The 25,897-nt window shown below is 43.1% G+C and overlaps 1 protein-coding gene across 2 annotated transcripts in view; it reads right to left on the bottom strand.

Moving 5' to 3' along the window:
- SECISBP2 (SECIS binding protein 2) overlaps positions 1 to 25,282 on the bottom strand; it is a 62,058-nt gene extending 36,776 nt beyond the window's left edge. Inside the window, exons 1-3 of one of the 2 annotated variants that reach the window (XM_073632949.1) lie at positions 25,089 to 25,281; positions 18,086 to 18,246; positions 12,230 to 12,394 (exon numbers count right to left, since the gene is read on the bottom strand). In XM_073632949.1, coding sequence (XP_073489050.1) covers positions 12,230 to 12,394; positions 18,086 to 18,246; positions 25,089 to 25,101 — 339 coding nt within the window. In that variant the 5' untranslated portion in view covers positions 25,102 to 25,281. Of the gene's footprint in view, positions 1 to 12,229; positions 12,395 to 18,085; positions 18,247 to 25,088 lie in introns of both variants that reach the window. The other variant, XM_073632950.1, reaches the window with a different exon arrangement.
- Between the last annotated feature and the right edge of the window lie 615 nt (positions 25,283 to 25,897).

The raw sequence follows: 25,897 nt of genomic DNA on the forward strand, positions 1-25,897 counted from the left end.
CTGAAGACCAAGTTGCGGCCTTATAGATCTGAGCCATGGAGGCCTGGTGACGCACTGCCCAAGAAGCACTAACCGCCCTGGTAAAGTGCGCTTTGACTTGAGAGGGTGGAATCTTACGCCTTAAATCATAAGTCTGAATTATAACTTGCCGAATCCACTTAGCGACAGTGGATTTTGACGCTGCCTGTCCTTTCTTAGGACCCTCTGGAAGTACAAATAAGACATCAGTCTTCCAGATATGAGCAGTCGTCTTTAAATAGACTTTGACCGCTCTCACCACATCAAGACAGTGTAGTGACTTCTCTTCCCTGGAACATAGTTTTAGAAAAAACGATGGCAGGACAATATCTGGGTTAAGGTGGAAACCTGAAACCACTTTTGGCAAAAAACCTGGACGAGGGTGCAACACCACTCTGTCCTCATGAATAATCAAAGATGGCTCCTTACAAGAAAGAGCAGCCAATTCCGAAACACTCCTTGCTGAGGATATAGAAAGCAAGAACACCAACTTCCTTGTCAGAAGGACTAAGGGAATATGCTGTATCAGTTCAAATGGCTGTTTTTGTAACACTGACAAAACTAAGTTCAAGTCCCGAGGGCTCTAAGGTGATTTAACTGGCAGATTAATCCGCATCACCCCTTGCATAGAACCCCGGACTAAAGAATGTGTAGCAAGCGGTCTTTGAAATAAGACTGATCAAGCTGAGACTTGGCCCCCAATAGTACTCAAGGCCAACTTCCTCTCTACCCCTAATTGTAGAAAGGCAAGAATTCTGCCTATGATATATCACCAAGGGTGCCAACCCTTGGATTCACACCAGGAAACATAAGCCCTCCATACTCTATAATATATAGTTCTGGAAGCTGGCTTCCTTGCATTAATCAAGGTAGAGATAACTGACCCGGAAAGCCCATGTTTCTTCAGAATGTGGGTTTCAATAGCCAAGCCGTTAAATTTAGTGTTTGTAAGGTAGGATGGAATATCAGCCCCTGTGAGAGTAGGTCTGGCCGTAGTGGAAGGGACCATGGATCCTCCACCGCCATCTTTATGATTTCTGCCTACCAGGACCTTCTGGGCCATGCTGGGGCTACCAGAATTACTGGCTTTCTTTCCAGCTTGATCCTGCAAAGAAGTCGTGGCAGCAACTGAATAGGGGGAAATGCATAGATCAGTGAGAACTGATCCCACGGGGTCTAACACAACAAACACAAAAATGTTAGTTGAAAATAAAACATAAAGATGAGAGTAATGGTGAAAAAAATCTCACATAGAAAACTAAGGCAGATATCACAAAAAATTCTTAGAATTAAGTGTTCTTGCATAGCAAGACCACTTACTGTTATCTCACATATATATATATATATTATTCTTATGATAGCCAAATTTACCACCCTAACTCCTCCCACAGCTTTTACACTACATAGACAGTAATATACCGAAACGTTCGCATTGTTCCCGATTGGTGTGCTATTACTTTGTGGAATGTTTTGCCAAATATTTCATGAATTATCGTAGTTTTTGCAGCGAAATTGGTCCCATAGGAACGAATGGCGAAATGTTTAAAACTAGAGTGGGAGGTGACAAAAGCTGAAAAATCAGGCCATGATTTCTAAACTGCCACCACTCCCTCATTTTCAAGCCCACATACACAAATCTTATATCAAAACGTTCAGCTATCCCTGCTGCCACTAAACATGTCCACGAGATCGGCCAATCCCCAGACGACGTCCTATCGTGACAAAATGCGTAGGGTAGAGCCTGTGACGGTAACGTCATTACTTTTTTCTTAGGCTATTGATGGGACACACACAGTAAGTGGGAGGAAACTCGTGGAGACGCCGCAGTCTTTATCTTTGTTACACCACTGCTGTTACATTTTCAAAGGATGAAACATCTTGTAAGTGCAATCTATTCAGCTTATTAAATTACGTTGTTTGAACTATTACACTATGGGAGCATTCTTTGTTTTTGTTTTCTGAGTACCACGATCTCAGCTTCAACTGCGGATGTCAGTATAGGTTAGTGGGAAACCTGAATTTCCCAAATGCCTGGTGAGACTACCTGTATGGTGGTCATCTATAGTTGGTAAGGAGCCTCAATTCTCACTTGGGTGGGAACTACCTTGGATCCTGGACTTGCTTTTCACCACATTTCCTTTTGGAGCATCACTTTCACATTATATTTGGACTTTTTTGTTGGTTGGAATTTCTTTTGCACCATTTGAAATCGGGACTATTTTTTGCACTATTTATAATTGGGATTTTTGTGTTTATTCTTCTTTCTAGTGATTGGTTTATGACAATTTTTCACTGTTTTTCATTTCTATTAATTAAAATTTACATTTAATTCTAAGAATGTTTTGTGATATCTGCCATAGTTTTCGATGTGAGATTTTTTTCACCATTACTTTCATCTTCATTTTTTATTTATTTTTTATTTTCAACTAACATTTTTGTGTTTGTTGTGTTAGAATCAGTTGGGCTATCACCCTCAGCCACTTTTGGTGTGCTAGTTGCTGTAGCTTTTATTTTTTGAGAGTTTTTTCACCATCACTCTTTTAGGATTTATATATTTTTATATCATTTTATTAGCGCTGCATCCTTATTTTGTTTTAATTTGAGTTTAGTATTGGACTTTTTGGTGCTGGCTGCTTCTCTATATCATTTTTCATGTTTTCAAAACTCAATTTAATATTTTTTTAGCGCAGTGTTAACCTTTGGGGTTTTTTATGATCCCACGGGGTCCCCAAGCATTTGTTCCGCATGCGAGTGGATCCCTTGTCCTGGACACAAAGTTGACTAACTTCATGTTGAATCTGGACCCCAGAAGATCTACGTCCGGAGTCCCCCATCTTTGGCAAAGAGCCCAAAAAATGTCGGGGTGAAGGGACCATTCCCCAGGAATAATTGCTAACGACTCAGGTAGTCCGCCTGCCAATTCTCTACTCCAAGAATGAAGACTGCCGACAGGCAAGGAACATTCCCTTCTGCCCAAGTTAGAATATGGTTCACCTCTGTCTGCGCTGCGAGACTCTTGGTGCCCCCTTGGTGATTGATATAGGCCACAGCTGTGGCATTATCGGATTGGATCCTGACAGGACAATCCCGTAACCTGAAAGGCCTTCAGAGCCAGACGCACTGCCCGAATCTCTAGGATGTTGATGGCCAAGGCTCTTTTGGTTCTTGACCACTGTCTCTGGACAGTTGTCCTCTCTAGTACTGCTCCCCAGCCTGACATCTGTCCTTACCACTTTCCAGATAGCTGGTCTGAAGGATTTTCCTTTTAGCAGATTTTGGTTAGTAACCACCAACTGGGGCTTTGGGACACCCTTGGGGACAGCCGTATTGGCAAGTCTAAAGCTTGAATCATTTTGTTCCAAGCAGATAGGATACTGTTTTGCAACAGTCTCGAATGGAACTGGGCATAGGGAACCGCTTCAAATGAAGCCACCATCTTTCCTAACAACCTCATGCAAAGGGGAATGGAGGGATCTCCTTTCGGCCTGACCATCCGCACCAGCTCTCTTATGGAGGTGATTTCTGTCTGAGCCAAGAACACCTTTTTCTGGGCTGTGTCTATGTGATCAGGCCCAAATACTCCAGCCTTTTTAGCGGTTTGTAAGGAAGACTTCTCTAGGTTGAGAATCCAACCCATACTTTCCAGATAACTGGTTGTAATGCGTACACGCTTTTCTCCAAACGAGCCACTGACTGGTCTATTAGCAATAGATTGTCTAGGTACGCCAAGACTGTTATGCCCTGTGCCCTTAACCTGGCTAGAGGTGGGGCCAGCACTTTTGTGAACACCCGGGGTGCTGTAGCTAGCCCGAAGGGCAAGGCTACAAACTGAAAATGCTGCTGTTCTACTTCGAACCGTAGAAACCTTTGGTGAGCGGGAAATAGAGGGACATGCAGATATGTATCCCTGATGTCGATGGACGCCAGAAGTTCTCTTCCTTGTGGGATAGAAACTACCGATTTAGATTTTTTATATTCTTTAGATCTAGAATGGGTCTGACATCTCCATTTGGTTTTGGTACCGTAAAGAGGTTTGAATAAAACCCTAAACCTTGCTCTTCTGTGGGCATTTGTATGATCACTCTGCCCGAAACAGAGACTGCCTTTTCCCTGGATCTTTGGGAACGTTTGATCTCAGAAAACGAGATTGTGGAAACTCCCGAAATTCTAGTTTGTATCCTAGAGACACCGTGGAGATGACCCATCTGTCCTGAATTTCCTCTTGCCAGACTTCTGAGTATTGCAGAAGTCTTCCCCACCACTCTGGCGAGGGGGGGGCACCTCTTCATAATGAGGCTTTAGAATTCTGCTTTGCAGATTTCCGGCCCCAGGTCTTCTTTTGTGCCTGGGCCTGACCCTGAGCCTTTCCTCTAGAGTCTGATGGTGGAGGCCATCGCCACTGCCTAGAGGCGGATGTCCCTGGCACAGGGGAAAGAGTCCACTTAGATGAAGGACGTTTATACTTTCTTTTGACTGGCAAAAGAGTACTCTTCCATTAGAAATCATTTGGATGTATTTGTCCAAATCATCCCCAAATAGTCGATCCCCTTGAAAAGGAAAACTAGTCAGAAGCCTTTTGCAAGGTGCTTCGGCGGACCAATTTTTTAACCAAAGGATCCAACGCATGTGTACTAGCACAAGCGCAAGGCGAGACGCCTGGTGAATAGAGTCTTTCATGGCGTCTATGGCAAAACATAATGCCTTCGGTAGTTCGGCTAATTCGCGGGCCTGTTGTGCAGGGACCTCCTTAAGGGCCTGTCTAAATTGGTCGTTTAGGGACTGACAGATGCCTATTGCAGCGACTGCAGGCTGAGTAAGGGCCCCTGCTAAGGAAAAAGAGGATTTTAACAGGAATTCCAACCTTTTATCTGTTGGATCTTTAAGCATTTGTGCATTGTCTACTGGGCAAGTTAGACTTTTATTCACACTGGAAGTCGCAGCATCAACTGCTGCTACATTCCATTTTTTGGTGAATTTCTCCTCCATGGGGTAGAGAGCTGAGAATCTCTTTGGAGGGAGAAAGTGCTTATCCGGGTGATCCCATTCAGCATAAATAGGTTTTTCTAGTAATGCATGTACAGGAAATGCATGAAAAGGCTGTAAAGGTTTTAAGGAACCTAAAGAAGAAACAGAACTTTCAGCTCACTCTGTTAGGGGTAGCTTGAAAGAGGAATGAACCATCTCTGTAAGAGTTTGTACCAGCAATTTTTCAGATTGCAAGGCTGAAAAAGGTTCATCCACCGTTGTCTCCTCCGTAGAGGAGTAATCGGTTTGCCTTTCCTCCTGATCGCCTGAGGGTAATACCTCATCCTGTACCCACTGTTCCCTTGGTAGGGGGTCTGAGATGGGGGAGGGGGATCTAACGCGCTTCCTATCCCTTTGGATGGAGGATGCGATTAAAGCCGCTAATCTTCCTTCTAGGCCCTGCAGGGCGGAGGAAAATGCATCATTAGTCACAAATACAGGGGCTGAGATGTGAGAAGCAGCTGCACCACCAATTTGTTCCAATGACTCATCCTGGCCTGCCCCAATTGATATTTCAGGAGAGGATGACAGTGTGGAGGTACGACTGGAGTTCCCAACGCCTGAGGGTGGAATTTTTGGTACCTTTTTTGTGGTGTCTTTTTTGGAAGTCATAGTGCTAAGCACAAAAGCAGAGGCACTAAATAAATGCACTATTTGCTGAGCAATAGTCTAGCAATATAATGCCGCTATATAAAGGTTAGCTTGGTGCTAAGTAAAAATGTATTTCCTGTACTGGAAAAAATGCCTGCATACAACCCTTACGTGCCCCAGCGCGCCTGTGTCCTGTGTGTCAGACTTCCACCTCTTCATTTGTTCATCTGATAAAGATCTTTCTGTTAATGAGAAGTGTCTTTTTAAAAGCCTCAGGTGCGAGCTGCGTCCCTGTGCTCCACGTGATCTCTACGTCCCGCACACAGCGTTGCGCCTAAGCCACGCCCCCTCGCCATTAAAAACACCCCTCCCCTCTGTTTTAAATCAACAGCGGTCCGCGCATGGCATTCGGCATACGGATCTGCCAGTGCAGACCCATAAGAGGAGAGGCTCTGTCCTCTGAATAAAAACAAGTATGGACAGCTTTGGGGAAAAACATTTATGGCTTATGTGAGGGATATTTCAGCCGCTCTGTATACAACATCAGGAAGACGCCACCGCACCCCCCGTGGGGGGGGGGGGGGAGGGAGGAGAGTACCAACACTGTTGTACCTCCCAACCCCATTAGTTTCCCCAGGGGGGAGAAGAACATGCTGTTTGTTCATGATTAAGAAACCCCCCCTGGCTGCTGAGACCACACACATGCTGTTTCTAGCTGGACTGAGCTGACTGAGAAGCAACGTATCAAGGTATGTGCATTTACTCCCTCTAGTGGAGACTTTAAGGCATGACAACATTTTACTCATGGAAGAAACAACCAAAGGTGAACTTTTTACAGTTCCTAGGCCTCTTCCCTTACCTTATCCTCGCTGTAGTATACTGCTGTAACAGACAGATCAAAACTTCACCCATCACGGTGGGCTGGGTTAGCAAACCTTCAAGGACTGGGTCCCTTTTATAGGGGTTCCACTCCCTTGGAACTGTATTAGCACCCTGCCAGGAAAAACTTTAGGTAATGTAGCATGACCAAAGCCCTGGGTCACGGGGTCCAGCCCTGCAAAGAGAGGTGTTACAGGCAAAACCTTGTGCTTCGTATATGAGGCCCGGGTAGCATCCACCTTGGCCTCAGTGGCATTTTGGATGGATCCGGTCAGTGGAAGAAAATCCAGCAAGGATCCCTCCTGGAGCTCCTTAGAGCACATCTTCACTCGTGACCAACACCATAGACACTGGCGAAAAAACTGAGGTACTCCTGGTAGGAGGAGGGGTTATATAGGGAGTGAACTTCCTGTATTAGGTATACCAGTGTCCATCACCTGAAGGTGCCTATATACCCACATAGTGATTACTATGTTGCTCTGTGTCCCATGATGTACGATAAAGAAATACTTATTTCACTCATTAAAATGCAAATCAATTTGTAACTTTTTTGAAATGCGTTTTTCTGGATTTTTTTGTTGTTATTCTGTCTCTCACTGTTAAAATAAACTTACCAATAAAATAATAGACTGATCATTTCTTTGTCAGTGGGTAAACATACAAAATCAGCAGGGGATCAAATACTTTTTTCCCTCACTGTATAGCGTATAGCCAGCTAAGAACAGGATAATTCCAGCTTTACTCTTTGATATGGAAAATATATTTATCAAACCTTTGTTAAAGCAGAATTTTACCCATAACAACTTGATAAATAATGTTCTTTAGCAAGGAACATACATTCTACATTAATAATTATGCTCCCAAAATTAGTGTGTGCTGTAAATTGTCTCCAACATTGTTCTGGTTTCTTCTTGCTGGAGGCTGCCATTTTGCTGAAGCCCCTGAACAGCAATAAATAATAAAGTGGAACTAAACCCATCCATTGATTTGACAATTAAAAAAAAAAAAAAAAAAAAAGAAGAAGACACATTCCTAGAATGCCAAGATTTTAAACTGTCACATTTGCTTGTCTCCTCAAACTGTCAAACCATCAAATGGCTGGTGTCATAACTGATCACATGTGCAGCACCATGGCAGTTGAAAATAAAACAGAAGCAGCTTCATTGGCTATAAAGGATAGAAGGGTTTAATTCTGCTTTAAGGCTATCAGCAGATCGGCCTCTACAAACTCGGCAGTGCCTAAAAATAGAGAGCAACTGAGCACGTGCACAGTATATGCACTTATTTTTAATGATTTACGTAGCTATACCTGCATAAGGGGCCAGCCTAAAGTGATCTAGCAGGACTTCATTTTCTGACTAAAGTTCCACTTTAAAGTGATATTAAAGTCTTTTTTTGTTTTTTTTTTTGTTTAACCACTTGCCACCAAACCATGTACCTGTTCTTCAAGTGGTTGTATCGGAGTGATGCCTGCAGCTGCAGGCATCACCCTGGTACCATTTTCTAGAGCCATCAGGCAGCTCTCTAGTAGTAAAAACTGATGCGGCTAAGCAGCCGCTTGGCTGTTATTACAAGCAGCAGGAGGATATGTTCTGCTGCCTTCCCCCACACCCCCGGGCTCTCCCGTCCCACCAGGAGACTCAAGAGACCAGCAGGCATGTCCGCTGGCTGGCAGGAGACCCGAACAAAGCCAGAATTGGCACTGATCGTTTCTTAGATGTAGTAACCCGGAAGCGACGTCACAACATCACTTCCGGTTCTTCCGGATTACTCAGGAGCCAACAGTGGCAGTTTTCAAAAATCAAAAGTATTTTCAACCACCTGCCGACCGCCGCTGTAAGTTGGCAGAATGGCACAGGTGCACAAATGGGCGTACCCATACGTCACTCGCTCCCGCGGGCAGGGGGCGCGCACGCCCCCTGTGCCTGCGGCGGTCGGATTCGTTATATAACGATCAGTCTTCAGATCCAGGCCAATGATTTCTGGCCTGGACCTGTTGATCGGTTCTGGCGAATGAATTGCCTCCCCTGTCTGTGTAAGTGTAAACACAGGCAGGGGAAGTGATATCATCTCCCCTCGTGGAACTCTTTTCCATTCCAGAGAGAGGACAGAAGATGTCTAACAGTGAGTTGCACAACACTACACTAATACCAGCACACTTGTCACCCTCCAATCGCCCCCCCAGTTAACCCCTTCATTCCCTGTCACAGTGTCACCAAGTGCAGTTTCCAATTTTTTCACTGATCAAACTGTCATTTGTGACTTTAATCAGTGTTAGGGCAGCTAGTAGCCTCAGGTAGCTTTAGGGTACCCCCCTAAACAAGGTTTAACCCCCTGATTGCCCCCTAGTTAACCCTTGATCACCACATCACCAGTGATCACCATATTAGTGTTACGGGTAACACTGGTTAGTTTGATTGTTTTTTAAAGCGTCAGGGCACCCACCATATATTACTCAATAAAGGTTTAACCCCCTGATCACTCAGCGGGTGATATAAGTTTTAGCATCAGTTAGGGTCCACGTCGCCCCAGGTAGCGTCAGATTGGTGCCAGTAGCACTAACACCCACGCACGCACCATACACCTCCCTTAGTAGTATAGTGTCTGAACTTATCAATATATTTGATCAGATCTATACTAGCATCCCGAGTAGTTTAGGGTTCCCAAAAATGCAGTGTTAGCGAGATCAGTCCAGATACCTGCTAGCACCTGCCTTTAGCCCCTCAGCCCAGCCCACCCAAGTGCAGTATCAATCGATCACTGTCACTTACAAAACACATAATTGCAGCGTTCGCTGAGTCAGGCCTGATCCCTGCGAACGCTAACAGTTTTTTTGGTAGCGTTTTAAGCAGTCTCTGACAATCAGGTGCTCGTTTTGCCTGTGAGTTTCACTAGTTGTACCAGTAAATTTAGAGGCCACAATGTCCAATCGAAGGTACACTAGTGAAGAGGCCTACACGTTTCTGAGCATGACAGATGAGAGTGAAGAGGAAGTCACCCATCTGTCAGATTGAGGCTCAGAATATGATCCAGTAGACAGTAGCGGCACCCTGACAGATAGCTCTGACGACGGAGTAGTGGTCCCTGCTAAGGTCAGGTGTACTCGACCCTGTTCTGTTGTTGAGGTGCAAGAACCGCAGGGCTCTCGTATGAGAGCAGAGAGCCAGTACTAGTGCCACTCATCCTTCTGGTGAACTGGCAAGCACCAGCGGCCTAGTAAATCCTGGTCGTAGTCAAACCAGCACTGCAGTAACACGTGGTGACGTGGCGAGTCCCATAAGTGCAGTTAAAGTTGGAAAGTAGACACCCCAAGCTATTTGCTGATAGGCATGTTGAGTCCATTAAATATTTTATATTTTGCCACAAGTTTCGGGAAAATTACAATGATTTTTTTTTTTTCACAAAGTTGTCACTAAATGATATATTGCTCAAACATGCCATGGGCAGATTTGAAATTACACCCAAAAATACATGCTGCTGCTTCTCCTGAGTATGGGGATACCACATGTGTGGGACTTTTTGGCAGTCTAGCCGCTTACAAAACCCCAAAAACCAAGCACTGCATTCAGGCTTTCTAAGGGCGTAAAGTTTTGATTTCACTCCTCACTACCTATCACAGTTTCGGAGGCCATGAAATGCCCAGATAGCACAAAACACCCCCAAATGACCCCATTTTGGAAAGCAGACACCCCAAGCTATTTGCTAAGAGGCATGGTCAGCATTTTGCAGCTCTCATTTGTTTTGGAAAATGAAGAAAGAAAAGAAAATTTTTTATTTTTCAATTTTCAAAACTTTGTGACAAAAAGCGAGGTCTGCAAAATACCCAACATGCCTCTCAGCAAATAGCTTGGGGTGTCTACTTTCCAAATTGGGGTCATTGGGGGGGGGATGAGATAAAAGCTGCGTAAATTCCAGAAAATGTACCCTAGTTTGTAGACGCTATAACTTTTACTTTTTTTATGCCAAAAAGTAGAAAATATTTTTTTTCTCAACAATTTCGGTCTTTTTTCATTTTTATCGCAAAAAAGGTGATCAAATACCACCAAAAGAAAGCTCTATGCATGACCATGCAATTATCAGTAAAAGCAGCGTAGTGCCAAATTGTAAAAAGTCCTCTGGTCAAGAAGGGGGTAAAACCTTCTGGAGCTGAAGTGGTTAAACGCTGATCTTGGCATTTTGAATACTTCCAAGTGCAGAGGAGGGGTTTGGGGTCTTATAGACCCCAGATCCCTCCATAAAGAGTACCTGTCACTGCCTTACCGTTACAAGGGATGTTGACATTCCTTGTGACAGCAATAAAAGTGATATAAAAAAAAAAAGAATTAAAAATTAAAAGGGACAGTGTAAAAATAAATAAAATAAAAATTTCTAAAGAGCCCATCCCTCCGTGCTCATGCACCAAAGCGAACACATACATAAGTTGCTCCCTCAAATGTAAATAGTGTACAAACTACACATGAGGGATCGCCACGATCGTTAGAGCGAGAGCAATAATTCTAGCACTAGACCTCCTCTGTAACTCTAAACAGGTAACCGGTAACATTTTTTTAAAGCGTCGTTCGTTGCCATTCCACGAGTGTGTGCAATTTTAAAGCAAGACATGTTAAGTATCTACAGTATTTACTTGGTGTAACATCATCTTTCATATTATACAAAAAAAATGGGCTAAGTTTACAGTTTTTTTTTTTTATTCATTGAAGTGTATTTAAAAAAAAAAAATTGAAAGACCGATGCGCAAATACAGTGCAACATAAAATATTTCAATGATCACCATTTTATTCTCTAGGGCAGGGATATGCAATTAGCGGACCTCCAGCTGTTGCAGAACTACAATTCCCATAAGGCATAGCAAGACTCTGACAGCCACAAGCATGACACCCGGAGGCAGAGCATGATGGGACTTGTAGTTTTGCAACAGCTGGAGGTCTGCTAATTGCATATCCCTGCTCTAGGGTCTCTGTATGTATGTATGTACGTACGGGTTTTAACTTGTAAAACAACAAATGTCAGAAATAGGCCTGGTTTTCAACATGTTATACTTACCTGCTCTGTTGCAGTGGTTTTGCACACAGCAGCCCAGATCCTCCTCTCAGGTCCCTCGCCAGTGCTCCTGGCCCCTCTCTTCTGCTGAGCGCCCCAACAGAAAGCAGCTTGGTATGGGGGCACCCGAGCTGAGCCACTACTCTGTGTGTGGTTCGGCTCCGCCCCCTCTCTCCTCATTGACTCACCAACTTTGATTGACAGCAGAGGGAGCCAATGGCTCACACAACATGGCCGTGTAACATTGCTGGATCGAGATGGGCTCAGGTAAGTATTAAGGGGGCTGATGTACACAGAAGGCTTTTTATATAAATGCATAGAAAGCAGATAAAAAAACTTCTGCCTTCCAATAAGTACCATTTGTGTGGTGTGACTGCCTAACTAAACAATCCATTTAACCAACTATACTAAAAACAGGCACACACTGCATAGTCATTGGTATTTATCACTGGTCTGAGACTAAATCTAAACCAGAATTTATATGTGGTCAGCTAAATCTTTTAAATGTTTTTTTTTATTCAATATTTTGTGCATTTTTGCAAGAAATTTCAAAAATATCCGATCATTGCAGACAGGTTATCTTGAATACATACAAATATATTACAAACATTTATGAATTGAAATCATTTAATCCAGATAAAAAAAATAAATAAATACTAATAATTTCACAACTTACTTGAAATTTTGGGGGTTCCTGTATAACAATGTTCTCATTTGCAAACTTTACATTTTCAGGGTGTTCGTTTGGACTCTGTTTATTTTTCTTCTTTCTCTTTCTCTTTTTCTTTGCAACCACTTCCTCAGCCTCTGTTGCAGTAGCTAAATTAGGAGATGGCAACATCTAGGATAAAAAAAAAAATGTTCATTAAATAAGCTACTATATTTTACCTGACAATCAATACAATTACAGCATGTTATGAGTTGTCCAGAGTCAAGATATATTGGAAGTTTTTAAAGGTCTCTGGAGATCAGAGACACACAGAAATGTATTGATACTGAAATAAATTTCCTTGTTGAGAACATACAGTACCTTGAAAAAGTATTCATACCTCTTTAAATGTTTCACATTTTGTCATGTTACAACCAAAAACATAAATGTATTTTGTTTGGATTTTATGTGATAGACCAACACAAAAGTGGCACATAATTGTGAAGTGGAAGGAAAATGATAAATTGTTTTTAATTTTTTTTTTACAAATAAATATGTGAAAAGTGTGGCATGCATTTGTATTCAGCCCCCTTTACTCCGATACCCCTAACCAACATCTAGTGCAAGGATATGCAATTAGCGGACCTCCAGCTGTTGCAAAACTACAAGTCCCATCATGCCTCTTCCTTTGGGTGTCATGCTTGTGGCTGTCAGAGTCTTGCTATGCCTCATGGAACTTGTAGTTCTGCAACAGCTGGAGGTCTGCTAATTGCATATCCCTGATCTAGTGGAATCAATTGCTTTAAGAAGTCACTTAATTAGTAAATAGCGTCCACCTGTGTGTAACTTAATCTCAGTATAAATACAGGTTTTCTGTGAAGCCCTCAGAGGTTTGTCAGTTAGAGAACCTTCGTGAACAAACAGCATCATGAAGTCCAAGGAAAACACCAGACAGGTCAGGGATAAAGTTGTGGAGAAGTTTAAAGCAGGGTTAGGTTATAAAAAAAATTTCCCAAGCTTTGAAAATCTCATGGAGCACTGTTCAATCCATCATCTGAAAATGGAAAGAGTATGGCACAACTGCAAACCTACCAAGACATGGCTGTCCACCTAAACCGACAGGCCGGGCAAGGAGACCATTAATCAGAGAAGCAGCCAAGAGGCCCATGGTAACTCTGGAGGAGCAGCAGAGATCCACAGCTCAGGTGGGAGAATCCGTCCACAGGACAACTATTGGTTAGTCCGGTTTGCAGTTTGCGAGAAGCCATGTGGGGGACACAGCAAACATGTGAAGAAGGTGCTCTGGTCAAATGAGACCAAAATTGAACTTTTTGGCCTAAAAGTAAAACGCTATGTCAAACAACAAAAAAGCACTCACATGAGTGTAGACGGATAGGCCGCACACTCCATAAAGTGCATGAAAAAATACGAGAACCCCCTATCGGGACTTTTAAGCTTTTTGCTTAAAAGCCCCGATAGGGGGTTCTCGTATTTTTTCAAGTAAAACGCTATGTGTGGACAAAAACTAACACTGAACATCACCCTGAACACACCATCCCCACTGTGAAACATGGTGGTGGCAGCATCAGGTTTTGGGGATGCTTTTCTTCAGCAGGGACAGGGAAACTGGTCAGAGTTGATAGGAAGATGGATGGAGACAAATACAAGCCAATCTTAGAAGAAGATAGAGACTGTTAGAGTCTGCAAAAGAGTTGAGACTGGGACGGAGGTTCCCCTTCCAGCAGGACAACAACCCTAAACATACAACCAGAGCTCCAATGGAATGGTTTAGATCAAAACATATTCATGTGTTAGAATGACCCAGTCAAAGTCCAGACCTAAATCCAATTGAGAATTTGTGGCAAGACTTGAAAATTGCTGTCCACACATGCTGTCCATCTGATCTGACAGGGCTTGAGCTATTTTGCAAAGAAAAATGGGCAAATTTTTCAAACTCTAGATGTGCAAAACTGATGGAGACATCCCCAAAAGACTTGCAGCTGTAATTGCAGTGAAAGGTGGTTCTACGAAGTATTGACTCAGGGGGGCTGAATACAAATGCACACCACACTTTTCAGATATTTGTAAAAAAAAAAAAAAAAAATTAAAACCATTTATCATCTTCCTTCTATTTCGCAATTATGTGCCACTCTGTGTTGGTCTATTACATAAAATCCCAATAAAATACATTTACGTTTTTGGTTGTAACATAACAAAACTGTGGAAAATTTCAAGAGGTATGAATACTTTTCAAGACACTGTATATAGTTGGATTCAACTTACATATTAGAATGTAAGGTATAAAATGCAAGTTGTGAAGTAATTCAGAGTTTTGCAATACCCATTTAAAACCTGGTGATCTTAATGGATTCGGAGGATAGTGGCTAAAAGGATTCTAGATGCATTCCTCCGCTGATTTGGAAAATCTGTCTGCAGAAACAATGTGGATATCAAAGGGATCATTTCTTGAGCCCAAGGTGTACCAATAAATGACCCTGTTCCTTGATTGAGAATTATATTTGCCAGTATTACGCACAGCAGGGCATCATGGGATCTGAGCTGTTTACTCTTGTTTAGACTACTCAGCTGTGACATGCTTGGTCAGATGAGTGAGAGAAAAACTTCTGAAATGGGAAAATAAAAAGTAAGTTATTTTCACTAAAAAGGATGCACTTTTGTTACCTTTTCCCATACTAATAATTAATGAGTACTTTTGTTGCCCTCTCTGTACTTTGACCTCTTGTCACTGTGACAGCAGGGGAGGGGAAATCTCAGCATAGGGGACTCAGATAAAAATAGTTGTACCACTTCTCACTATTCGAGAAAATGTTTTAAGCTTTAAAGTGGTTGTAAAGTCAGAAGGTTTTTTCTCCTACTGCATTCCTTGCATTAAGATAAAAAACCTTCTGTGTGCAGCAGCCCCCCTCATGCTTACCTGAGCCCCAACTTGATCCAGTGATGTTGCATATGAGTCATGGCTGTCCAGGACTCCCCTCCTCTTAGGCTGAGACAGCAGCGGGATGCCATTAGCTCCCGCGGCTGTCAAAGTCAGTGAGCCAATGAGGAGAGAGAGGGGGTGGGGCAGAACCACGGCTCCAGGTCTGAATAGACACACACAACTACTACGGTCACCCTCTTCTTTTATCCTTTGCTCCCTCACATCTTCAATATCTCCCTCTGTGGCACCTTCCCCTCCCCTCTAAAACATGTGCTGATCACCCCCATACTTACTACCTTCATGCCTAAGGCCCCTTTCACACATGCCTGCAGTTTGTTTCATCAGTTCAGTCACATTTTTTCAAAGAAAAAACGGATCAGTTTACATCAGTTCTTTACATCCACTTAACCACTTGAGTCAAAATTTTCCAGAGCCTCTCCCCATCCTCTGGAACTGCCTACCCCAATCTGTCCAGGTATCTCCAACTCTGTCCACTTTTAGGCGATCCCTGAAAGCTCATCTCTTCAGGAAAGCATATCCTGCCTTCAGCTAATAACCACATTTTTTCATTCTCACATCAGTGCATCTCTCACAGTTATTACCCTTTGTTCCACCAGCCCTTCCCATTTAGATTGCAAGTTTCCAGGAGCAGGGACCTCCTAACCCTCTTGTACTGAATTGTATTGTTGCTGTATTATCTCCCCTTTGCAACAGCGCTGTGCAAACTCTTGGCGCGTTATAAATCCTGTATAATAATAATAATAACAATGATATAATAATGTAGTGTAGTTAATTTGTGTTCATGTTGTGTGTACACTGTAGAAGTGTGTGAGCTCTCAGACTCATAATTACACATCAGAAAAATTGGGGGAGGGGGAAAAAGGGGGAAGGGGGAAGGGAAGTGTGAGTACCACCTGTACTGGGTCAAAGAAGTGCTATGACCCGTACTCAATCCTCAACCCTTTGCTGTAACCTTAATACTAATGCAAATAATGAAAGGGGGGAGGGGAAGGTTTTAACACAATAGGAATGGGTTAAGAAAAGGGGTTCCCATAAGCAACAGTGTAGTCATAGGATTGGAATTACATAAAATCAGCTTTATTTAATCAATATAAACATTAAAATTCACGTGTATACACACAGTACTGTGAATATTGCAAAATTAGTTCATCAGGACCGCGGACAATTATCTAGACAGACGGGACAAACAATACATAAAAAACATGAATTGACTCAGTTAATTCATTTGAATAAACGTCCAAGATGAAGCTACGTCATTGAACCACGGCGAAACGCGTTGACGTCACAACGCTGCTCAGTCAGCGGGCGCTACGGGCACGGAGGAGAGCGTCAGGCGCACTAAGCTAACGGGGAGATTACGATTGAAGCAGGCTCTAGAAGCAACAGACATCATACAGTCACAGGATTTCCTGATCCACAAGATCGCTGCAGTTAAGCTAACTCTAAGCCAGCGTCTCAGCACAGACGGCTCCCCCCTGCATTTCCTGGACATGGATTCCAGACGTGACACGGGATTTATCAGCTTACCTCCGAGGAACACAGTATTTGGAACCGGCTCAGCCACTGGTGGAGATGGTAACGTACATACACACCATATGTACTTAAGTACTAATGCTTCTTGGATTTTTAGCACGCTACAACAGCAGCTAATATAGGGTTACTACTACCAGCAAGACTCACTAGCATGTTCTGATTGATTATTTGTGATTCTGCTTCTCCTCCCTAAATCGCCTGAATAGGGAATTCCCATTTTTTCAATAAGGATTGATTCATTGAATTACCAAACCATCTTCTTTTTTGCTACCACTTACATTTACTGGACCTATAGTACTACCATTTTGAATACACACCCATGATAACTTTAAATCCAATTTAACCTTTAGCACTATTTTGGCCCAGCACATGCGTCTTTCCTTTTTGCACTCTCCACCCCTTTATTGCATTATGCCACAGGTGACCGTCTCTTGATCTAAATTAATCATTTATTTTTAGTGGATCATAATATTGATAACCACAATTTGGCTAATTGATAGCCCTTCATGGCCACTGAGGTATAATGCAATACGCCCCGACTGAGTCAATTCATGTTTTTTATGTATTGTTTGTCCCGTCTGTCTAGATAATTGTCCGCGGTCCTGATTAACTAATTTTGCAATATTCACAGTACTGTGTGTATACACGTGAATTTTAATGTTTATATTGATTAAATAAAGCTGATTTTATGTAATTCCAATCCTATGACTACACTGTTGCTTATGGTAACCCCTTTTCTTAACCCATTCCTATTGGGTTAAAACCTTCCCCTCCCCCCCCTTTCATTATTTGCGTCATAATTACACATCTCTTTGGACTGAACTAGTTCCACTGTGTGAGCAACCTTCCAATTTCAGCAAGTGCCATCATCGTGGTTGTTATATGTATATCTAAAAGATTTACTTTTTAAGTCTAGTAGATTGCAAATATTAAAATATCTGCAATTTTGCCAATATTAAATATTGGTAATTTTTTTAAATTCAGAATGCCTTTGAAAAGCCATTTTATAACAAAAGGGACAGTCCACCCAAAACTGATATTTCAGTTTTTGGTAGCTATTGGCAAGTTAAACCACCTGACAATCTCAAGGACTCCGTTAGTGAGATCGCTGTGTTTGAACTACTGGGTGTGCACACCTACTGTGGGCACAATGAAGAATTCTGACTCCCCCTGTTGAGTTTTCTATTTATTTTAAATTATATAGAATGCAACAAGGAGTAGAAGAACATCCAAATATTACCTAAAAGCAGACAAACACCTTAGTAAAAAGCAATGTGCATAATGTATCAGATTGAGATATTATACTATAAAGTATGATATAGTAGCTTGACCCATTTGGGTTTTAGCTCTATTCCAGTTTTTCTACTTAAAAAAAAAAAAAGGAGACTTACCTTATTCCAGCCCTGTGATTTTGCATCCTTAGCAATGCTAGGTGAAGAACACACAGGTTTCACGGAGGTAGCTGGAGGGATCCTAACTTTTGGAGGTTGTTTCACTTTGCTGGCCCATGTCTCTTGACTAAAAGGGCTGCTAAAAGACACTTGTGATATATCTAGAAGGAAAAAGCACACACAAAAATAACCAAATAGGAAAAGTAAGGCAAGCTCTAGATGAGCACACAGACCAAGTGGCTGTTAATATCTGCCAGTCCTCGAAATTAATAACGCCACAATACTCGTCTGACACTGACAGCAAATGATAGGTTTGATCCTACTTTTCTACTCCATACAGTAGGAAAGGATTGGGCCAGAGAGTTCCCCCTATGTAACAAAGACCTTTTTCAGCACTACAATTATGCTTTAATGCAGACAAAATGATAAGGGCTATAAGCAGAATGTAAGACATATTTATACATCTGGTCTGTAGCTGTCAGCACTAAAACGCAATGTACAGTAACACATAGTAACCAGTCATTTTTGTGGTCTGTGGCCCACTGGGGAGAGTTATCAACTTTCTGTCACTGTAGCTAAAAGTGAGCGAAAATCCATTCCTTGACTTTTAATCTGTACAGGAACAGAGGAATTGTCGTCAAGAAAGAAAAGAAGGGTAAACTCTCTGTTTTTTCTTTAAGGCCCCTTTCACACTGGGGCGGTGGGGGCGTCGGCGGTACAACAGCGCTATCTTTAGCGCTGCTGTACCGTCGTTCTTGCAGCGGTATTCGGCCGCTAGTGGTGCGGTTTTAACCCCCGCTGGCGGCCGAAAAAGGGTTAAAATCCCTCGTACAGCGCGGCTATAGCCGTGGTATTGCCGCGGTATAGCCGCGCTGTCCCATTGATTTCAATGGGCAGGAGCGGTGAATACACCGCTCCTTCACCGCTCCAAAAAAGCGGTTTGCAGGACTTTTTTCACCGCCCTGCCTGCGCACCGCTTCAGTGTGAAAGCCCTAAACTGTTTAGGGGCGGGGGGCTGTTTAGGGGCGGTTTGCAGGCGGTATTTTTAGCGCAATACCGCCTGCAAACCGCCCCAGTGTGAAAGGGGTCTTAAAGTGCAAGGCACTGCTGGCTAGAACTGGCACTTCATGCATAGTAAAATGTGGAGGTTTACCACTTAGTGTGCTGCCTAGTGTTTGTTGTGCCAGGCAATGATATGCTCTGTTTCAGTGCATTGCACTGTTTACTATTTTTCAGTTTAACCATTTGTCTATCAGTGCAGATTATTAATAGCAGCTGGTAGAATGGGATTTAAAAAATACTCCTGGCTGTTGCAGTAGCTGAAAAGGACCAGAGGGTTAAGAGACAGGATCGATAAAGGAGGAAGGAGGCAGCAGCCGAGAGCCGAAGGACGGATCGGCTTCGGCTGCCGACATCGCGGGCTCCCTGGACAGGTAAGTGTCCATATATTAAAAGTCAGCAGCTGCAGTATTTGTAGCTGCTGGCTTTTAATATTTTTTTTTCAGCAGCCCTCCGCTTTAATGACCATCATGGCAGGAGTTTTTAGTGTAACAGAGGGAGATCAGCAAGCATCTGTCTGCTGATCTCCCTTCTGGTGAAAAAGCAGCACCAAGCCGGTCTCTGTGTGCTGGAATGACAGCTGACCACCACCAGACAGGAGAAGATGCCGGTGCTGGTGAGGGGCCATTGGGAAGGCGGGTATTAACCCCTTTAGTTACCCTTTAAATGACACCACCTGCTTGCCTTTCCATTGTATTCAATAAAAAAAATATACAAGGTGTTTGTTGAAAAGTGGTGGTGCCAAGTGAGCGGAGCCCTGTGGTCAGTGTGCAAAAGGCCAGATGTTCAGCACAGGATCTGGAAGATTGTGGCAATCAACATAGTAGAGAGTACTGCAGATGTGGGAGACATTTCTGAATCGCAGTGGAAAAGAATTTTGGAACTGGCTCCATTGGTCTCGCTGTCGCCCTCTCAGAGGATGCAACATTTGTTCTTGCTGTATAGAACTTACTATACTCCTTGGAAACTTTTTCAGTTCGGCCGTCGGCTGGACTCAAGATGTTTTGGAGTTGTTCCGTTACTGGACGGAGCTGACGGGAGTCATCGACCGGACGTTTGGATCCTCCATTGAGCTGGATGTAAAACATTGCCTATTGGGATTAGTGGAGGGAGTGGGAAATCTAGGAAATACCCAGGTAGCTGTTATGAGATGCTTATTCCAAGAAAGGAGCCTGATCGCCCGGAGATGGCAGTCGGCGTCGCCTCCGTCCAGTGAGGAATGGCTGAACAGCATGAATCGGGTAATTCTTAAGGAGAAATTGATATATACAAAACAAGGGGCGCTAAAGAAATATGACTTGATTTGGAAACTCTGGTTTGAAGCTAGAGGCTTTATTGTGTAATGTCTACTAGTCTGGAAAAAAAACTGAAAGGTCGGGTAATGACTTAAAAGAAAATAGACCTTGAGAGATGGAAAGATGAGTGAATGAGAGGAATGGATGGAGATGACAGGATGTAGTGAATTGGTTGTGAATTTAGATTCAAACCGATCTCTAGACAGGTCCTCCTGCAGGATGACTTCCCCACACAGGCAACATTCAACATGTGTATAGACGATATTACACTTACTGCTTTTACGGGGGGTGGAAAGTATTGGGGAGGGAGGTTGAGCTCTGGAGGAAATGTCTGTATTGATACAAAAAAAAAAAAAAAAGAGAGACTACTGCAGTGATTTCCAGCTTCCACCGTGGGTCATCATCTAAAAAGATTATACCTATAAAATAGGGCTGGGCGATTTTCACAAAAAAAAAAAAAAAAAAATATATCTGCGATTTTGTTAAAAAAAACTCGATTCACGATTCGAATCGAGTTTTTTTTTTGGACACCGCGCCGGTCCTGAGGAGCTGCGGGCAGGAGTTTTTAGGCGAGGCCGCGGCTTCGGCCTAGTTCACGGCGTCCGGCTTCGTGGACTAGGCCAAAGCTGCGGCCTTACCTAAAAACTCCTGCCCGCAGCTCCTCGGGACCGGCGCATTAAAAAAAAAATCTAAAAAAAACAAATTGCTTAAAATTTCAATCGATTTGACCTCTCAACTCAATTCAAGATTTAAATCAATTTTTTCGCCAGCCCTACTATGAAATTCATCCTTAAAATATAACTAAAGGCAAAACATTTTTTTGTTAGTTTTGGAAAAAGTGGAAAGGGATTAGAACGCTTGACAGTTTTTATTGCTGTCTGTGCCCCCATTAAGGAAATCCCCCCTCTCTATTTGTCCTGTTTACCATTATCATTGAAAGTGAAAGTAAAAGTAGATCTCAAATTTTGGGTTGTCCCCAGAAAAGTAATAGAGGGGAAATCTTCCAATGAGGACACTAGTTCTGGTGACCTGGGGGTCCTCAAGGGATTCCCTTAATTTGCAGGGATTTCCTGTCACTTCCTGTTTGGCTATGGGACAAGAAGTAAAGGGAAATCTCCACAATGGGATACAGATGGCAAAAAAAATATCTGACAGGGGTTATAACCCTCCCTTACTCTATCCAAAATGAAAAAAAAAAGTTTTGCCTATAGTTCTACTTTAACTTCACATCAGTGTGACAAATTTACACTTCATTCATGGCCTATGCACAGCAGTGTTTTGCAATGCGCTGCAGAACAATGAAGTTTGTCTACGATTTTCTACACCGCACATCACACCAGCATTGTAGTGCGAACAGGGCCAGGGAAGGAGAAAAATTTTAAAAAACAATGAAGGAAGGTGAGGGTGGAAAGAAGGAGCTTAATCAACATGTTAGGGCATGTTCATATCGGTTTAGGAGCAGTGCAATTGTATGCACGTTCTACACACAGTTTTAGATGCAATCCCATTTACGTCTACTAGACCGTGCATTTTGTGAAAGAAGCAGCATGCAGGACTTTGATAAGCATGATCTAATAGAATTCAATGGAATTAGACCTAAAACTCGCATCGAATCACACTGTGTTCAAACCGTAGCACACCAGTGTGACCCCAGCGCCTTATGCCCTGTACACACGGTCGGACTTTCCGACGGAATATGTGTGATCGGAGCTTGTTGTTGGAAATTCCGACCGTGTGTGGGCTCCATCGGACTTTTTCCATCGGAATTTCCGACACACAAAGTTTGAGAGCAGGCTATAAAATTTTCCGACAACAAAATCCAATACTTTAAATTCCGATCGTGTGTACACAAATCCGATGGACAAAGTGCCACGCATGCTCAGAATAAATTAAGAGACGAAAGCTATTGGCTATTGCCCCGTTTATAGTCCCGACATACGTGTTTTACGTCACCACAATCGGATTTTCCAACAACTTTGTGCGACCGTGTGTATGCAAGACAAGTTTGAGCCAACATCCGTCGGAAAAAAATCCATGGATTTTGTTGTCGGAATGTCCGATCAAAGTCCGACCGTGTGTAAGGGGCATAAGGGTTCTCCTCCAGGACAGGAGGTGAGGGAAAAATCCCAACCACGACACTACCTGCCTGGAGTTTGCATGTCCTCCCTGTGCCTGCAAGCGTTTCCTCCGGGTACTACGGTTTTCTTCCAACACTCCAAAGACATGCTGGTAGGTTAATTGGCTCCTGTCTAAATTGTCTCTACTATGTGTGTATGAATGTGAGTTAGGGCTCTTAGATTGCAAGCTCCTTTATGGCAGGGACTGATGTGAACGTACAATATATATGAAAAGTTCTGCGTAAACTGATGGTGCTATATAAATACCTGTAATAAATAAAAGAATAATTAAAAAAAAAACACACAGGAAATTTTCCCAATAGAGACAACTGTCTTCGATAGGAATTTCCTTCACTTTGGGAGACTTCCCATTCATGTATACACACATATATACCCATACACACACTCACTGGCCACTTTATTGGGTACACCTTGCTAGTACCGGGTTGGACCCTTTTGCCTTCAGAACTCCCTTAATTCCTTGTGGCAAAGATTCAACAAGGTGTTGGAAACATTCCTCAGAGATTTTGGTCCATATTGACATGATAGCATCACGCAGTTGCTGCAGATTTGTCGGTTGCACAACCATGATGCAAATCTTCCATTCCACCAAATCCCAAAGATGCTCTATTGGATTGAGATCCGGTGACTGTGGAGGCCATTGGAGTACAGTGATTTCATTGTCATGTTCAATAAACCATTTTGAGATGATTTGAGCTTTGTGACATGGTGCATCATCCTGCTGGAAGTAGCCATCAGAAGATGGGTACACTGTAGTCATAAAGGGATGGACATGGTCACCAACAATACTCAGGTAGGTCATGGAGTTTAAATGATGCTCAATTGGTACTAAGGGGCCCAAAGTGTGCCAGGAAAATATCCCCAACACCATTATACCACCACCACCAGCCTGAACCACTGACACAAGGCAGGATGGATCCATGCTTTCATGTTTACGCCAAATTCTGACCCTACTATATGAATGTCGCAACTGAAATCGAGACATCAGACCAGGCAACATTTTTCCAATCTTCTATTGTCCAATTTTGGTGAGCCTGTGCGAATTGTAGCCTCAGTTTCCTGTTCTTAGCTGACAGGAGTGGCACCCAGTGTGATGTTCTGCTGTTGTATCTCCTTCAAGGTTCCATGTGTTGTGCATTTGGACATGGTATTCTGCATAACTTGGTTATAACAAGTGGTTATGTGAGTTACTGTTGCCTTTTTATCATCTCGAACCAGTCTGCCCACTAAGGATGGGCTCGGGCGTGTTCGCAACCCTACGTGCCCGAAGCCGCCAGGAAGCTGACACTGCACAGCGCTAATCACAGGCAGCGAGACATTTTCCCGATGTGCAGAGATCGGGAAATGTCTCACTGCCTGTGATTAGCGCTGTGCAGTGTCAGCTTCCTGGCGGGTTCGGGCACGTGGGGTTGCGAACACGCCCTGAGCCCATCCTTAATGGTTGTGCATGAAAATCGCAGTAGATCAGCAGTTTTTGAAATACTAAGACCAGCCCACCTGACACCAACAATCCAACGTTCAAAGTCACTTAAATCCCCTTTCTTCCCCATTCTGATGCTCGGTTTGAACTTCAGCAAGTCATCTTCACTGCGTCTAGATGCCTGGACCTGCTGCCATGTGATTGGCTGATTAGCGTTGCATTACCAACCAATTGAACAGGTGTACCTAATAATGATGGGCTCAGGTGTGTTCGGATTGTACCCGCCAGGAAACTGACACTGCACACCGCCAATCATAGGCAGCGTGTGTATGTGCAGCTGCGGGCCGGGAAATGCCTCACTGCCTATGGTCGGCGGTGTGCAGTCACGGCTTCCTGGCGGGTAAGGATGAGCTCAGGCGTGTTCGCATGCTGCACGTGCAGAGCTCGCCAGGAAGTCGGCACTGCACAGCACTAATCACAAGCAGTGAGACATTTCCCGATGTGCGGCTGCAGAGATCGGGAAATGTCTCACTGCTTGTAATTAGCGCTGTGCACTGCCGACTTCCTGGCGGGCTCGGCATGTGCAGCATGTGACCACGCCAAAGCTCATCCCTACTAATAAAGTGGCATATATATATATATATATATATATATATATATATATATATATATATATATATATATATATATGCCACTTTATTAGTAGGGATGGGCTCAGGCGTGTTCGAATCATACTTGAAATTATATATATAATCTTATCAGGGATGAGCTCCGGCGTGTTCCCGATGTGCGGATGCAGAGATCTGGAAATGTCTTACTGCCTGTGATTAGCGCAGCGCCGTACCGACTTCCTGGCGGTCTCGGCACGTGGAGTGTGCGAACACGCCGGAGCTCACCCTTAATATATATACCAATGATTATATATATCAGTGGTACACACACAAAATAAAAAATTCCCTACTACTAAAGGAAAAAGTTTTGGCTTTACATTTGTTTTTGTACAGGTCAGTGGAGGAATAAATAGGGAGATGCCTGACATAGCAGTGTCCATAGTTTGTGTTATGGGGTTAATAACCAGGAGCTGTACTCACCCCCAGATTGCATGTCAGCAATGCGTACTGCTGCAACACTGGGTGCTGATCTCCTGGGGTACAGACGTCATCTACCGGTCCCGGTAACCAAAGCCTCCGACATCGTAAGTTTCTTACTGCTCACAGCCATGACGTCTAAGTCGCATTTCTATTACTTCGGAAATGATAGTAAACACGGAAGAGGCACACTTCGTGGTTGTCTCCATGAGAGGAAACATTTTGGTGGAGCCCATTACTTCAATTGCCACTTAAAATGGGCTACAACAATATGGCCGCTGCTATCCATCTCCAGTGTAAAGTCTGGAAGCGGGACTACAGGGATTATCGCGCTCTAGTGACAAAGCCCATGTTTTAATCATGCCTATTGATAGGGTGTGAGAACAAATGACGTTCGGCTCTATCGTTTAGTTTATACCTCTCATTCATAAACAAAGACTTTGTCCGTATTAGTTACATGTGCGCGTGAGAGCTGCTAAAGCTGCTCAAAGTAAAAAGCTAAAACTTTTTTGTTTTTGTTTTTAACTGCTTGCTTTCTGGAAATTTTTTTGAAAGCAGTGGCCCTGGAGAATAAAATGGCATTGTTGTAATTTTTTATGTTGCACAATATTTGCAGAGCCATTTAGCAAACGCAAATTTTCAGGAAAAAATGAAATGAGTTTTAGTGCACATTAACAAAATATAATAACTTCTTTTAACCACTTCCCTAAAATTTACCCCCCTTTATGTCCAGGCCATTTTTTTGTGATCCAGCACTGCGTTACTTTAACTGACAATATCGCTGTCATACAACGCTGTACCTAAATAAAATG

The sequence above is a fragment of the Aquarana catesbeiana genome, linkage group LG01, assembly GCF_042186555.1.
Source record: "Aquarana catesbeiana isolate 2022-GZ linkage group LG01, ASM4218655v1, whole genome shotgun sequence".
Taxonomy (NCBI): domain Eukaryota; kingdom Metazoa; phylum Chordata; class Amphibia; order Anura; family Ranidae; genus Aquarana; species Aquarana catesbeiana.